This window comes from Bactrocera latifrons, unplaced genomic scaffold (assembly GCF_001853355.1).
Source record: "Bactrocera latifrons isolate USDA-ARS-PBARC rearing strain unplaced genomic scaffold, ASM185335v1 scaffold_50, whole genome shotgun sequence".
NCBI lineage: Eukaryota > Metazoa > Arthropoda > Insecta > Diptera > Tephritidae > Bactrocera > Bactrocera latifrons.
The window spans coordinates 544392-558237 of NW_017537157.1; the positions used below are offsets into that span (position 1 = coordinate 544392).

The 13846-nt window shown below is 29.9% G+C and overlaps 4 protein-coding genes across 5 annotated transcripts in view; 2 read left to right on the forward strand and 2 right to left on the reverse strand.

The window, feature by feature from the left end:
- Positions 1-2746: 2746 nt before the first annotated feature.
- On the reverse strand, positions 2747-4140 carry LOC108973779 (40S ribosomal protein S11). 2 transcript variants are annotated; one of them, XM_018941256.1, is made up of 5 exons: positions 4106-4132; positions 3682-3804; positions 3430-3555; positions 3125-3330; positions 2747-2927 (listed from the first exon to the last, which is right to left on the reverse strand). In XM_018941256.1, exons 1-5 carry the CDS (start codon positions 4115-4117, stop codon positions 2804-2806), a joined length of 591 nt encoding a protein of 196 aa, XP_018796801.1. In that variant the 5' UTR covers positions 4118-4132; the 3' UTR covers positions 2747-2803. The 2 variants fall into 2 exon arrangements, with proteins under 2 accessions (XP_018796801.1, XP_018796800.1); XM_018941255.1 differs by lacking the exon at positions 3430-3555 and having other exon boundaries at positions 4106-4140.
- A 1126-nt stretch (positions 4141-5266) lies between these two features.
- LOC108973795 (thioredoxin-related transmembrane protein 2 homolog) lies at positions 5267-6329 on the reverse strand. The gene has a single exon (XM_018941278.1). The coding sequence runs from the start codon at positions 6205-6207 to the stop codon at positions 5371-5373; it is 837 nt and encodes a 278-aa protein (XP_018796823.1). The 5' UTR covers positions 6208-6329; the 3' UTR covers positions 5267-5370.
- Positions 6330-7160: 831 nt separating this feature from the next.
- On the forward strand, positions 7161-7953 carry LOC108973796 (transmembrane protein 230). The gene is made up of 3 exons (XM_018941279.1): positions 7161-7514; positions 7569-7767; positions 7830-7953. Exons 1-2 carry the CDS (start codon positions 7329-7331, stop codon positions 7752-7754), a joined length of 372 nt encoding a protein of 123 aa, XP_018796824.1. The 5' UTR covers positions 7161-7328; the 3' UTR covers positions 7755-7767; positions 7830-7953.
- A 695-nt stretch (positions 7954-8648) lies between these two features.
- LOC108973820 (transmembrane protein 214) overlaps positions 8649-13846 on the forward strand; it is a 9430-nt gene continuing 4232 nt past the window's right edge. The window contains exons 1-8 of the mRNA XM_018941312.1: positions 8649-8861; positions 8920-9227; positions 9290-9511; positions 9567-9732; positions 9803-9899; positions 9950-10067; positions 10137-10335; positions 10526-10680. Coding sequence (XP_018796857.1) covers positions 8738-8861; positions 8920-9227; positions 9290-9511; positions 9567-9732; positions 9803-9899; positions 9950-10067; positions 10137-10335; positions 10526-10680 — 1389 coding nt within the window. The 5' untranslated portion in view covers positions 8649-8737. The remainder of the gene's footprint in view (positions 8862-8919; positions 9228-9289; positions 9512-9566; positions 9733-9802; positions 9900-9949; positions 10068-10136; positions 10336-10525; positions 10681-13846) is intronic.

The window sequence follows — 13846 nt, forward strand, 5'->3', positions numbered from 1 at the left end:
TTAAATGTTAAATGTTACAAATTACTAAATTATATAATAATGAAAAAAAAAATCAATATTAATATTATATTGTGATTTCTCAATTAAATTTAAAACACATTTACCACAAAAATCTTTATATACCAGGTTGTTTGTTGTTTAACAAGTTGATTTTTGTTTTTGCAAACGCGCCCTTAAGTTTCAGTTTTTGTCCTAAGAAATAGAAACTTTCTGTGACCAATAAATAAAACTTTTGAAATAACTCCTATTTTTTTTGGGAAAAACATGAAAATAAAAATATAACGCTTATTTTGTGAGGTTAAAGTTATACGCAGTTAAAGTTATGCATCAAATGTACTGTATTCATACAGTACACCATGTCGTATGAGCAACACAAAATGTAACATGTAAATCACTAATATGAATGCTCAATTCATTTCATGCAACTTTGACTGTGTGTAGTTTTTTAAGAAATTTTTTTTATTAAAATATCAGTTTTTCAAAGTTGGGGGCGCTTGAAAAAAATCAACTTGTGAAATAACGGGCACTCTAAAATACATAATATATACACAATTACATATATAAGTATATGTATAATTAAGTACAATGTTGTAAAATCAACAAAAAAATTAAATTAGTAACTCCTATACATATACATACACGTACACATTTTATTAAAATTCTGTAACACATAAAAACGTATACAATAAATATGTATTAACAATTTCGGCTTAAAAATGAAAATATATGTACCATGGGAGGTGAAGGTAGGTGGGAGAAATGCTTAATGAGCGCCAAAACTAAAGCACCTAACTTAATATACATATGTATATCTACCGCACGAAATATAGAATTCAAAAAGTTATCAAAATATTTATTTCTGTGTTAATAAGAAGCGTGAATTGAGCCTCAAAATTTGCAATGGGAGTTACTTGTATTTAACGTTCACTCCAATTTGGAGTATCGCTGCTATAAAAAAATTTTGAGAATATGTATGTACATAATTTACCATATTATTTTTATACATAACAGATATTGTGCGTGCTTTAGTTCTGGAGCATGTAATGAGGAAATATTGATTTCTGTGACAGATCGCGCTCTTAAAAAACGTTTCGTTTCTTTCAACTATAACGCCACAATTTTCTTTATAATTGTTCACACAAAATTTTACTGTATGCTGCTGATAATCCTGTCAAAACTATGCATAAATCAACGACAAGCTGAAAGCTAGTAAATATATGAAAAAAATTTGTAATATTTTTTTTACATTTATTTGTAATAATTTTTTATTTATTATTATTTATTTCTAATTTCACCGGACTATAAAAATCCTCGAGAATGTGTACTCGATAGGTTAATCGAGATATTAGTATTTAAAAATTATTACTGCTATTTGAAATATGTATGACTTTCACAAAAGTTTCTTTAGAGCAAAAAACATACCATATGCATACATACCACGTAAAAATGCTATAGAAAAATTAGTAACTGCGAGCTAAAATATTCAAAATTACAGACTTTCAGTAACCAAAACAGCAAAAATTAAAAAAAAAAAACACAAATGTGAAATAAAATATAAAACTCGCCAAAGGTAATGAATTGTCTTTTTTTTATTAATTATTTATTTGTCTTTATTATTAAAAAATTTATTAAAAGTATATTAGTATAGCCCTCAATATACATACGTACACACATATACTGTCCCCAGCTGCAAAAACAATAACAAACGATACAAATTTCCTATTCAAATCAGTTCTCGTCGAATGTACTACACGACGGCTTAAATTAGATGATAATCAGAAGCAACCAATACATTTAAAACAATATGTAATATTAGTTTACCATTGCAAGTAGAAACACCCAAAATAGTACTGTATAATTGTTCAACAATATCTGCTCTAAATGTTTAAATTTAAAAAATAAAATATTGAATTGACCCTGCGACTATTTATTAGAATAAATGCAAGGTAAGATAAGGAAATTTCATATTTTTTGCAAAAATAATTGAAGTTTTTGTTCTTCTAATCAATAGGCCTGCTCATAAATCGCTTAGTTTTGATTTGAACAACTATAATGTGGAAGTCGAAAATATAGTAAGACGAAATGCGATACAACAGTTAAATCAACAATGCACAGTAGGCTAAACCTCTTCCACTAATTTGTGACCAACTTTTTAACATCAACTCTCATTAAAAAAATTTAATTATTTACACAATTAATTTAACAGTATTTAAATTTTTTATTTGCGTTTTTTCTATAAATATTGTTTATATATGTATATATGTAGTAAAATAAATACGAAATCCCGAATTCAGCTTGATGATGAATTTTCCAAACGAAAATATGCAGAAATCTGTAAGGGAAAATTAAAAACATATTCATTAATAAATGAAAACGGTAATAGGTATAAAATAATAATAAATACATCAGTGTATTGGTTAATTATCAAGTGTCTTCAGCAATTATGTTTATGAAGACCGTCATGATTTTATCATCATTGAGAGAAATAATTTAGAAACAAAATTTTGTTACTCACCTATAATAAAGTTTTCAGACAGACGTCTCTCAACCAATTGGCAAGCGTTGACTATTAGTAAATGTGTGATACAGTGATATTACTGAAATATTGGATTAAAAATATTACTGAAATATTTGTATTAAAAAGCACAATTCAGAACATACTTACATCGTTAATGTACTAACAATGCTCAATTAGTTGAAAGTTATAGTATAAATTACAAATGTATATATTATTAAAAAGCAAAAAAAAATTTTTTAGATTTACTTATTTATTTGAAAAGCATCAAGTTAAAAATATTAGAACTTAAAACTTCTTAAAGCTCTTTTTGGAGCCCTGTCCCTTGGTGACTTTGAGAACGTTGAAACGCACCGTCTTCGAGAGTGGACGACATTCGCCAATGGTAACAATATCGCCGGCTTCCACATCCCTAAATAAAACAAAAATATTGCTTTAATAGTTGATTCCAAAATAGTTGTATCAATTAAGTTTAGTGCATGTAGCATGTCAGTATATTTTATATAGTCAAGTTTTTTCAGCAATTATGTTTATGAAGACCGTCATGATTTTATCATCATTCGCTTTCAATTGCATTTAGAGATTATTATTTTTTTTTTATATAATTACCTGAAGCACGGTGAGCAATGTACACTCATATTTCTGTGTCTCTTTTCAAAACGGCTGTATTTGCGCACAAAGTGCAAATAATCACGGCGAATAACAATTGTACGTTGCATCTTGCATTTGCGGACGGCGCCTGTCAGAATACGTCCACGAATACGAACATTGCCGGTGAATGGACATTTCTTGTCAATGTAGGTACCATCAATGGCCTATATAAATAAATAAATAAAAAAAAACTATTAGTTTTCACAATACAAATATTTCTTCAAAGTTGCGGACAACATGCAATGCAATGTGGATTAACTTACTTCACGGGGTGTTTTGAAACCCAAGCCAATATCACGGTAGCGACGGAGAACCTTCTTCTTCGTCACTCCAGGCTTGAGTTTTCTGTTTAGGTTGATGCCAAATTGTTTTTGGAACGCTCTTTCGTTCTTTATTGTTAGTATTTTTTTTTTGGTTCACAATTATTGTTTAACATCCAGCAGGAACAAAATACACATTAGGTGGGAGGGTGACATGCAAATAAAAAAGAACACATTAATCTTCTGGTATTTTACCTCAGCAGGAGTTTTAAATCCTAGACCTATATTTCGGTACAATCGTAACTTCTTTTTCGCATTAGGCGATTTCCGTCTGACAACTGGTATAGAAAATTGCTTGCTAAAGGATCGTTCTGTTTGCTGTTGTAACACAATGCGATATTGTAAAAATTAACAAGAATAGAACTTGAATTATTACACGAAATTTAACATATTTCCAAATTTTTATAAAACGTGTAAAAGACAAATTGACATCCAATAATTGTCAAGCAGCAACCACATGGTGTTCGAATTTTTACAACATATCTGCTCGGACAGTCACAATTCTATTAGCAATTCATGATTTTACACTCACTTAAAATTTTAGACCATGTACCTTTAGATTTTAACTAATTTGTTTGGAATTAAAGTAAAAATTTTAGCACAACACTTCGCGTCTTACCTGATCAGCCATCTTGGTGTAAAAGAAAAGAACGAGAGGAAGTCGCTTCAACGAGTAAGAGCTATCGAGTTTACTCGTTCAAAATGCTCGTTGGGTTCGACAGTTATTGTTCATTTTACCTGAATCAAAAGTTAAATTACCATATCGCTTCACTCTAAAAAATTAAAATATTTTCCCAAATGTTAATTAATAAATATTTCTAGTAATATCTTATAACAAACAACTTTATTTAAGTAATATATTTAAATTAAACTCAAGAGGATGAGCAGGCCTTAATAGTCAATGTGAAAAATAATGATTTTTGATATCTTATTACTTAAGTAATCCATCACGTTCAGTTTTCTTGATGTATAATTGAAGATTTTTTTAATTCATTAGAAAATGTATTAAACATTAGTCAATTTTTCAGTATTTTTAGTTTAATTATTTTAAATTTATATTATATTTAAATTTATATATTTTTTATTTATTAAAATCTTTTTATTGACACCCCAACGAAATACTGATAATTACACGATTACACCAAGTACAGCATAAACAAACCGTTGGTTTATTCAGCTCTATTTCCGGAGCAATTCTCATATATTGATTAATCTTGATACCGCTTAGGAAAAACTTTTTCCTTTAGTATCAAGAGGATATTCCCACGGCAGCCGGGTCTACGTAACCGTAACGGACCCGGATTTTTCATCCGGTGAAGGACAGCCAACTTGGCAGAATTCTGCCACTACAACAACAACTAGCAAGAAGAAGAAAAACAGAGCAGTTAATATGTGTATTAATTGGTGGTGGTTGGTCACTGAAAATAATAAATATAAACAACTGATTTGAAATTTTTACCGTTTCTCAAAATATTCGTTGGAAATATGTTTATCCGAACTCCGCTCTTTAGCTACCGGAACATATTAAAGCTCAACTAGTTTACTGTCTTACCTTTGAGGTTATGTAAATTACTTATCACTCCAATTAATAAACTGTTGAAAATCTTATTATTAATATATTTATTATTATTATATATAACAACGTTCTATGCTATTTGAAATTAGATACATGGATTAAGTTTAATTCTTTGGTATGTCTTTATTGGTCAAAATGTATATTTACACATATTTAATATTCTTTATTGAATTAGTGAAAAGCGATAATCAAAATAAATAAATATACGAATTAATGAAATCGATGTTTATTAGGCTTGATTTTTCCTAACAAAAAAGTTAGCGTAATACGTTTATTCGATATTAAAATTTAGCTAAGTGATATAACCATTATTGTGTCTTCTTAACTGCTGCTGTCACAGTGGTTGTTATTTGTTTAGTTTTCTTCAGTGGATTTTCCACACATTCTTTATAAAGTTGGTTAAGACCGAATGCGGCTCTTATATTATCGGCTGAAAAGAAGAATTTTTGTAATTTTCCTCTGGAATCTCCGCAAGGTCGTCGTTCCTCCTCTTTTCCGTCTTTAAATAGTATGACAGTTGGTAATTGTCGTGAAAAGCTGCTATCAGAAATGCGATATTTCTGCGCAACATCTGGGAATCGACCAATGTCAACTTTACCAAACTTCAAATTTTCCAAATTATATTCTCCAGAAAGTTCAGCAAAAATTGGGGCAAAATTCACACAGCTCGGATTCCACACTGTGTAGAAACAGATGATCCAGTGGATTCGCTTATCCCGAACCAATTCTTCTTCAAATGTTTGCATGTTGCGAAAGTAGGTGATATGTTCAGGACCACGATACGATGGCTCTGGTAATACAGTGCTCACTAGGATGCATACTAATAAGAATGCTAAACCGTATCTAAAATCACTGTAAGCCCAAAGTATAACATTGGCCACTTTTGTGTACAGGAACGATGCGGATAGATAATTGACCATGGTTACACTTCCAGTTTTACGTGATCTTATCATAACCACAATTAGCAGAAAAAATAAGATTTCTGTTTCGCGGCTATCCAATTCGCACATTTCCTCGCCCCGATGGTGGAATAGCCTTGTACATAATGGGTAGAGTTTCTTAGCGACTACGTAAGAAATTGAAAGGACAATATTCATCCAGTAATACGGTTTAGAAAGTTCACGTAACTGTTTTTGTAACGACATTTTGTGTTAAATTCACAAATTAGTATGCTTGTCACAAATTAGTGTATTAATTAATAGCATCCGTCGTTTCACACAAAAGAATTCTTTGACATATTTTTCTTTCTACCATTACCACCCTCTTGAAGTATTTTCGTTCAACATTTAGCAACCTTGCCACCTACTAGACAGAAAAATAAATAAAATTTAAAATACTGGGAGCACATTTTGTGATGATATGGGAAATAAAATACTTTTTAAGAACTATTGTATAACTTTTCAATATTTAAAAAAAAAATACTTAATACATTATAAAATAAATACTCTTTGGTCTACTTGCGAATAACCTTATAACAATGGTGACTGCAGAGATCTATTTGATGTGCCGAACACAATGAGCGCGACAGACTGCAGCAGCAAGACAGTGAACTGAAAATGGCGTTGTGAATTCTTCTACATAAACATTTGTGAGAAGGCAGCAACATAACAATGGCCGCCATGTACACAAGACAACACAGCTGTCCATTTTGCACGTACACAATTTCGTTGTGGCCATACTAATACCTTGCACTTCAATGAAATTTTGATATTTTGTTCAAACTGAAATTGTTTATGCAAAAAATAAGTAAATAGGTAAATTTTTTTTTTTAATTATCAATTGTTATTACAAATGATATAATACAGCTATTTTATGTTTTTATTTGTAAAGTAATGTCAGGTTTGTTAGAGCTTTGAAAAATTTTACATTTTACATATTAGTGGCACAACCACTCTATCTCATCTCTCTACTGTCGTCCTACTGTCGTTGGCAAATATAAAAATATATTGAAGTTAGCGAGAGCGACAACTGTCGCTCTGCAGCCGTCTAGTCCGGCAGATGTCAAAACAACTATGTCCTTAAGAACGTGTGTATATTAATTTTTGACAGCTGTCGTTTGCAGTCTGTCGCGCTCATTGTGTTCAGCACATCAACACACATGAACACAATATGCCAAAATTGACATTTTGTTTTCCTTTGTGATAAAAAGTCTAAATATTCATAATGTCTTTTTATTTGGGTAAAATCGGTTGAAATAGGGATTGTTGTTATAAAAATTGGTGCGTCTTTTTTTATTAATTTGAAATTTGGAGCTAAAAAATTGGAAATGCCTGCAATTCGTCGACGTCATGGATCCTATGGGAGCATTCATGATTCAGAAAGTGAGGGTGGCAGAGACGATGTGGATAGCCTTAACTATGAGTTTCAAGATGGTGAACTTTTTTTTGGTTCTGATCAAAAATTACCATGGAAAACGATATTCTTTGTGATGTTTTTTCTGATTGTTGGAACGGTAAGTTTTGCACTGAAGTCGTTTCTTAAATAATTATTACTGCGATTTTTAAAGGTTTGCTTGACGACTGCAGGACTAATTTTCACAGAAGTTATAGATCAAACATATGTTGATCGAGCATCTCCGTTGCTTATTCTTGGCTCGCTAATGATTATACCGGGCGGTTACTATGGCTACATATTGATGTCAATCTTAGCAAAACGCGAAGGATTTTCATGGGATGATATACCGGAAATTTAGAGCCAAAGATAAGGTGCAAATTCTTACAAATTAGAAACATTTAGAAAACTTCCATCTAATTTATTTGAAATATAGTTGAAATAGTTTGAACATGACTACACTATCGAATAAAATATCATAGTACGGAAATTTGAAACCAAAGATAAGATGCCAATTCTAACAAAATAGCAACATTTGAAGATACTATATGCACAACACTATTAAAAAAATTGTAGACTAATTCTGCAAACCATTGCCTCTCCACCAGCGGTCTTATAGTTAAAGCATTTATATAAACTGACTGATAACTAACTGAACTCTAATACTTATGTGATTTTTATTTCATACATAATTATATATTTGTAAAAACAACTAATAATATACATATATGTATGTGAGTATATAATTAAGTACCTTATAAGCGAATACTTACTGCAATTATAAATATGACTGAGATATATATTATAATAAAAAAATATGAATATCAAAAGACATTTTTGTCTTCATAGGAAAAATAAAAAGGTTGCAAAATTTCAGATCAATATCTCAAAAACTGAGGCGTTTTAGCTGCTTACGTTGATAATTTATATACATATATATATTGAAGAGACTGACGTCTCTTTCTAGATGTGAAAAACTTAATACACCCTGTTCACGGTATAAAAAATATTATAAATTGTTCGAACGTACACGTTTATTTAAACTCCAAACCCGGTAAAATTTTTAATTTATTTTTTAATATATCCAATCATCCAATTCAATATCCAATGTTAGAAATTTAATGGATATTATTCCTTCTTTTTAGGGGAATTGAGTATTCGGCCTTATAACTTCTCCGAATAATTTCGGCTGAATTTGACAATTAGTTGTTAACGTCATCTGTCAATGCATTATATTTTTCTTCCTCTTATTTTTATGCTCCGCCGGTAAAGTGCATTTATTTGGATTATTTGCAACGTAGCTTGGTTTCAGTGAAATTTGTGAATAGAAAATTTTATATAAACATGTCCTCAAGTCAATGGGAAGTAGTTACGAAATCCAAAAAAGCTAGAAATCTAGATAAGAAGGTGGAAGCTCATACAGAAAAAAAACGACAGGCGGCCTTACTTCCAAAACTAGAAGAAATTTGTAAGCATTCTTATCTATGGATAATAAAATATAAATCGTCATAAAATATATTTTTTAGTGCCTTCGCATGAATATCGAACTCTATTGTCTGGTAAAAGAGGAAAAGAGAATCATTCACCAGCGAAGTCTGTCAGCTCTTCAACAAAATCGAAATCGTCTCCCATTAAGAAAAATGCCAATAATTCGAAAGATAAAACAGCTAAAAAGGAACAATCATCTCAGCAACAGGCAAAGTCTAAATCAACAGTCTCCAAACCTAAAAGTTTAGAATCTGCTATGCGAAATATTGAAGCCAATGATTTCGCCACTAAACTTGAACAATTAAAAATTGTTTATCCTGGCTCCGAATTGCTTTGGCTAAAAGGCGTAAAGTTTGAATTTTCAAAATAAGTACATATTTCAAATTAATAATGATTTTAATCATATAGGTTGCAAGCTTTTTTAACGAAAAACTACCCTTCGATTGTGATCCTATTTTCTCAGGAAAATCGATTTACTATCCTAGTAATTTGGCAAGCACTGCACTTAACAATGCTATTGTCGATTTTTTGGAATCAGTAGGTGAAGAGAATTTGTCATATTTTTATCATACTTTGCTAATAAATATGACTATGGATCTCTCCAAAAATATGCCAATTGTGGGTTATAAGGTATTTGTAATTTTACATATTAGTATTTTGCTTTTAATAAGGTGTATGGTTTCAGTTTATACTTCAATTAATTAGTCAACATTGGCCACATGTTGCTTCAAATAACATGGCGAAAATTGCTTTGTTGCGTAACTCTTATCAAAATAGAAGCAACATTTGCCTAAGCATACTTTGGGCAATTGGTCAAGGTGGTTATAAAGAAATAACAGAAGGCATTAAAGGTACTTCAAATTATTTATCACCCTACACTTGTAGAGTTTTATTCTATGCGTTATTTTCTTAAAATTGCAGTGTGGCAAAACCTAATGTTACCCAATCTGGAATTAAAGAGCTATACAAAATTTGTGGCGGAATATTTAGAAAAAGTTTTGTCTGCAGCCAAAGAAGAGTATGTAATTGTAAACTAATTTAATAGATATAATATATTTAATTTTTCAGCTGCACAATAACTTTGAACCAAAACGAGTTCTTCTCGTTCTACAATGCTTTAAAAACACACTACCCCATTCCAAAAGAAACTCAAGAGACTCTTGGAAAATGTGCTCATGGTTTTTTGGTAACTAAGAAAAATGCAAAAAAGTAAAATAATATCTAAAATCGGTAACTATTAATTTTCTTTCCACAGATCAAATACATTTTATCTAGCAGTAAGCATTCGAACATATTTGTGACGCTCTTTCGTAATATTGACGATTTCAAAAGGAGTCGTAGTGAGTTGGAGGGTTGCTTTTGCTGTCTTGTGCATGGTGAAGATAGTTTTAAAGTATGGAAGATGAATTATAAGAAGCAGTTGATGTCCTCCCTACTGCTCTTTAAAGAAATCGGTAAGATATTTATAAACAACGTAAGGTAAAAAAAAAAAAAAAAAAAATGTTAACTTCGGCTACATCGAAGCTTTAATATCCTCCACAGGTGTAGTTCTTATAGCATTAAAGGGTATAGAAGCATATTAATTTTTATTTTTTTCTATACATTTTTGTTTTATAGTTAACTTTTTTTCTTATTTATTTATAGAAAAACAATTGGATAAGGCTGATATTGATATGCTAAAGCTAGCATGTTCTAACACATTCCAGGCTTTCCTAGACGAAGCTCAGAGACTGAATGAAGAATTGAGTTTAGCCAAGCGAAAAGACCCAAATTTAGAAGATTTGATAGCTATTGTAGAGGTATGTATATGACTTTGTAATTAACACTAATAGTGTTAATTTTTTTGTTAAGTTTAAAAATTTCAATTATAATTTTAATACGGCGAACCAAAACTATGCTCTCTTGCTGTCTGTATGTATGTAGTGGTTTCTAATCACAAGTATAAAGTTTTTGGTTTATTTTTTGTTTTTTCTTAGTTTAAAATTTGAAACCCATCAATGAAAATTGTTAGTATTTTTGAAAATGTTTCCACAGTTTAGGTTCTTATAGCAATTACTCTCCTTACCAAAAGTTAAAATATTGTTCATTGCTAGCGTTTAAGGTCGACATCGAGATACCCATCGGGTAGAGCAATAAATAAAGTGTTGCTTAGCATCAACAGGTTGTCTTCAGCGGTTTTAATAGCTACTTGAGAGGTTAGGTGTAGTCAGAGAGAAAAAATTACAATTTTAAATATTTTTTTTTGTTTGTAAATTATAATTTTTTTTTTATAAAAGTGAAAACATAGAATACTCGTATTTAATAAAGTATCGACTTGAATGGACAGAAATAAAAACAATAATGATTTAAAAGTAATGTTTCTATGCGAACACCATCACTAATCCCAATCCATTAATACAGAGCGCCCGGCAACGCTATTTTAATTATCGAATAACTCGGGGAAAAATATTTGTCCGATTTAGTTAAAATTTTCAGAGAATATTTCTAAAAATTATAGTTTCAGAACATGCAAGATATTAATTTATTTTTTGAAAGTTCTGACTACCCCTAACCCTTTTGAATATCCACTGAGAGTACGACAGACAATTTATTCTAATTTTAATTTTACTATTCAAAATCGTGAAGTTAAGAATAAATTTGTTAGCAAAATCACAATATAATAATAATAATATACTAGCGTTCTGCTGTAATATGTTAACAATTCATATGCTAAATAGTATTATTTGACTTTTATTACCATTTTGCTAAGTACTATATTTTATATACATATACAATATTATTTAATGTAATATAATTATTATTTTTTTGGTTAATTAAAGTGAAAGATTTTGTGAATTTTGAGTCTTTGAAACATTTTGTAGACAAAAATTCATTTGCTTCACCGATTCACCGATCTGGCAACTATGCCCACATATTAGGAAAAGGAAAGGCGAGTTCATTTCCAATTAGTCCGAAGTTGGGGAGAGGAATGATCAGTGTGTGCACAACGCCGATAGTGATTTACTTAGTGCATATTAGTAAATTTTAACAGTGAAATAGTAAAAATAAATTAGCAACTTGATAAATTATTTACATAAAAAGTATATCTACACGAATTTGTACTTTTCAAATAATTAATTCATATGTTTCTATATATACACAAGCTAAAAAGGTGGTTGAAAAATCGATTAGCGAATTACAATTGAAAATGTATACGTTCACAGGAAAGGGGAGGATATGAATATTTTAATATGTGCATATTTCCTTTTCTACCAAAATGTGATACATTTTATGCTATTTAAATATTTACTAATAAATATAAAAAAATGCTTGACGTAAATATTATTAATAATAATGAAGAAGATTAAAAAGGCATACAAATATTAAATCTTTCTGAGTTAGTAAAATGCAAATGGAGTAATGTAAGAACCTAGTGGACGATGCGCTGAAAGTGTGCGACGTGGAATTGTTTTTTTTAGGAGAGTGAGAGAGAGCTGGATGAATTTCTTGATAGCAGCAACTGTGTGTATATACATATTCCCATTTTTCAAGCTGGGTAGTTTCTACTCTCGGGTGCAAGGTCTGCGACAACAATGCATAGATTTCAATGCTCTTGTACACAATTAAATACCTACATAATTTGAAGAATAAAATATTTTTTTTTTTTACTTATAACTTTGAGAGTTTACTAACATTTTCTAAAGTGGTTTGCTTTTCGTATGCTGCGTCTACTTTCTACCTGTGCGCACTGTTCATCTCTACCTAATTTGGTAACCTTTTCATATCTATACATATACCGGCTTCATTGTTTACACGTGGCTGTTATAAATTGATTAACGGAAATATCTAGCATGGCATTTAGCCACTAAAATAAATATTAACTTTAGATAATGTAATTTGTTTAGGGAAAATTAATAGCAAGCATTGTGCCAGGCATTTTATTAGAAATATCTGTTGCTGCAGAACTTAGCGTTTGATTATTTTATAGATTTCGTTTTATCTTCACACTATAAGTAGCTTATACAGGCCTCTTGAGGGGTTATTCACCTTTATTTACCTACTTTTAGTTAGTTTCTTTAATAATATAATATGCTGCAACTTTGCTACTTTCGTATTAACGTAATGGTCGGTGCGTTTCATAACCAAATATTTAAACTATGACTACGTATAATACAACAATATGTGTTACATATGTACATATACATATACACTTTATTGCGTATGACGTGTCTCAAAATTTATATAGTTTAGGAAATTTCGGGGAAAAAATATTAATTAATGTGGTGCGAATATATTAGTAATAAAATTTATTTTAGAAAGCAGTAACGCTAAATTAATTTTTGCAATTATTCTATTTTACATTAAATTAATTTTTAAGTTTTTTAAGGTAATTTGTTTACTTTAGAAAAATTAATTAGAGGAATAAGAGTACGTAAGCCAGCAGAAAAAATTTTTTTTTATTGTTAAGTGCGGTTTTTTGATTTTATGAACTATGATATGGATACATATGTACATACATATATTTTTATGCATGTGAATATATACTACATATGTACATACAGAGTATATTTAAGATTAGATGAAACTCGTACTCAAAAACAGGCAATGCTAAAGACCAATCAACGTATTGTTTATTGCTGATAAGTACTTCGGCTTTTGATTAAAGAAATATATTATCACATTTGCAAATAAAAAAAAAAAATTCTAAAGAGAGTAAACGTTGAATTTTAGCAAAAGAACTTGTTTATCTTCGGTTGCATATATGCCTACAGTTACGCTGTCATTACTAGGGTTTCCAATATTTATTTATGATGTTCTTTCTTATTAAATTCCCAAGTTTGAATCCAAGATTTTCAAAATTGGAAATTTAATAATTTAATTTTTAATCCAAGATGCTAATGTCGTTTCGAATTTTATTCCGTGATGTTGGGATTTTAAAAATAAAAATTTAATTTTTTAATTCCAATTTTGAAATTTAATTTTTTT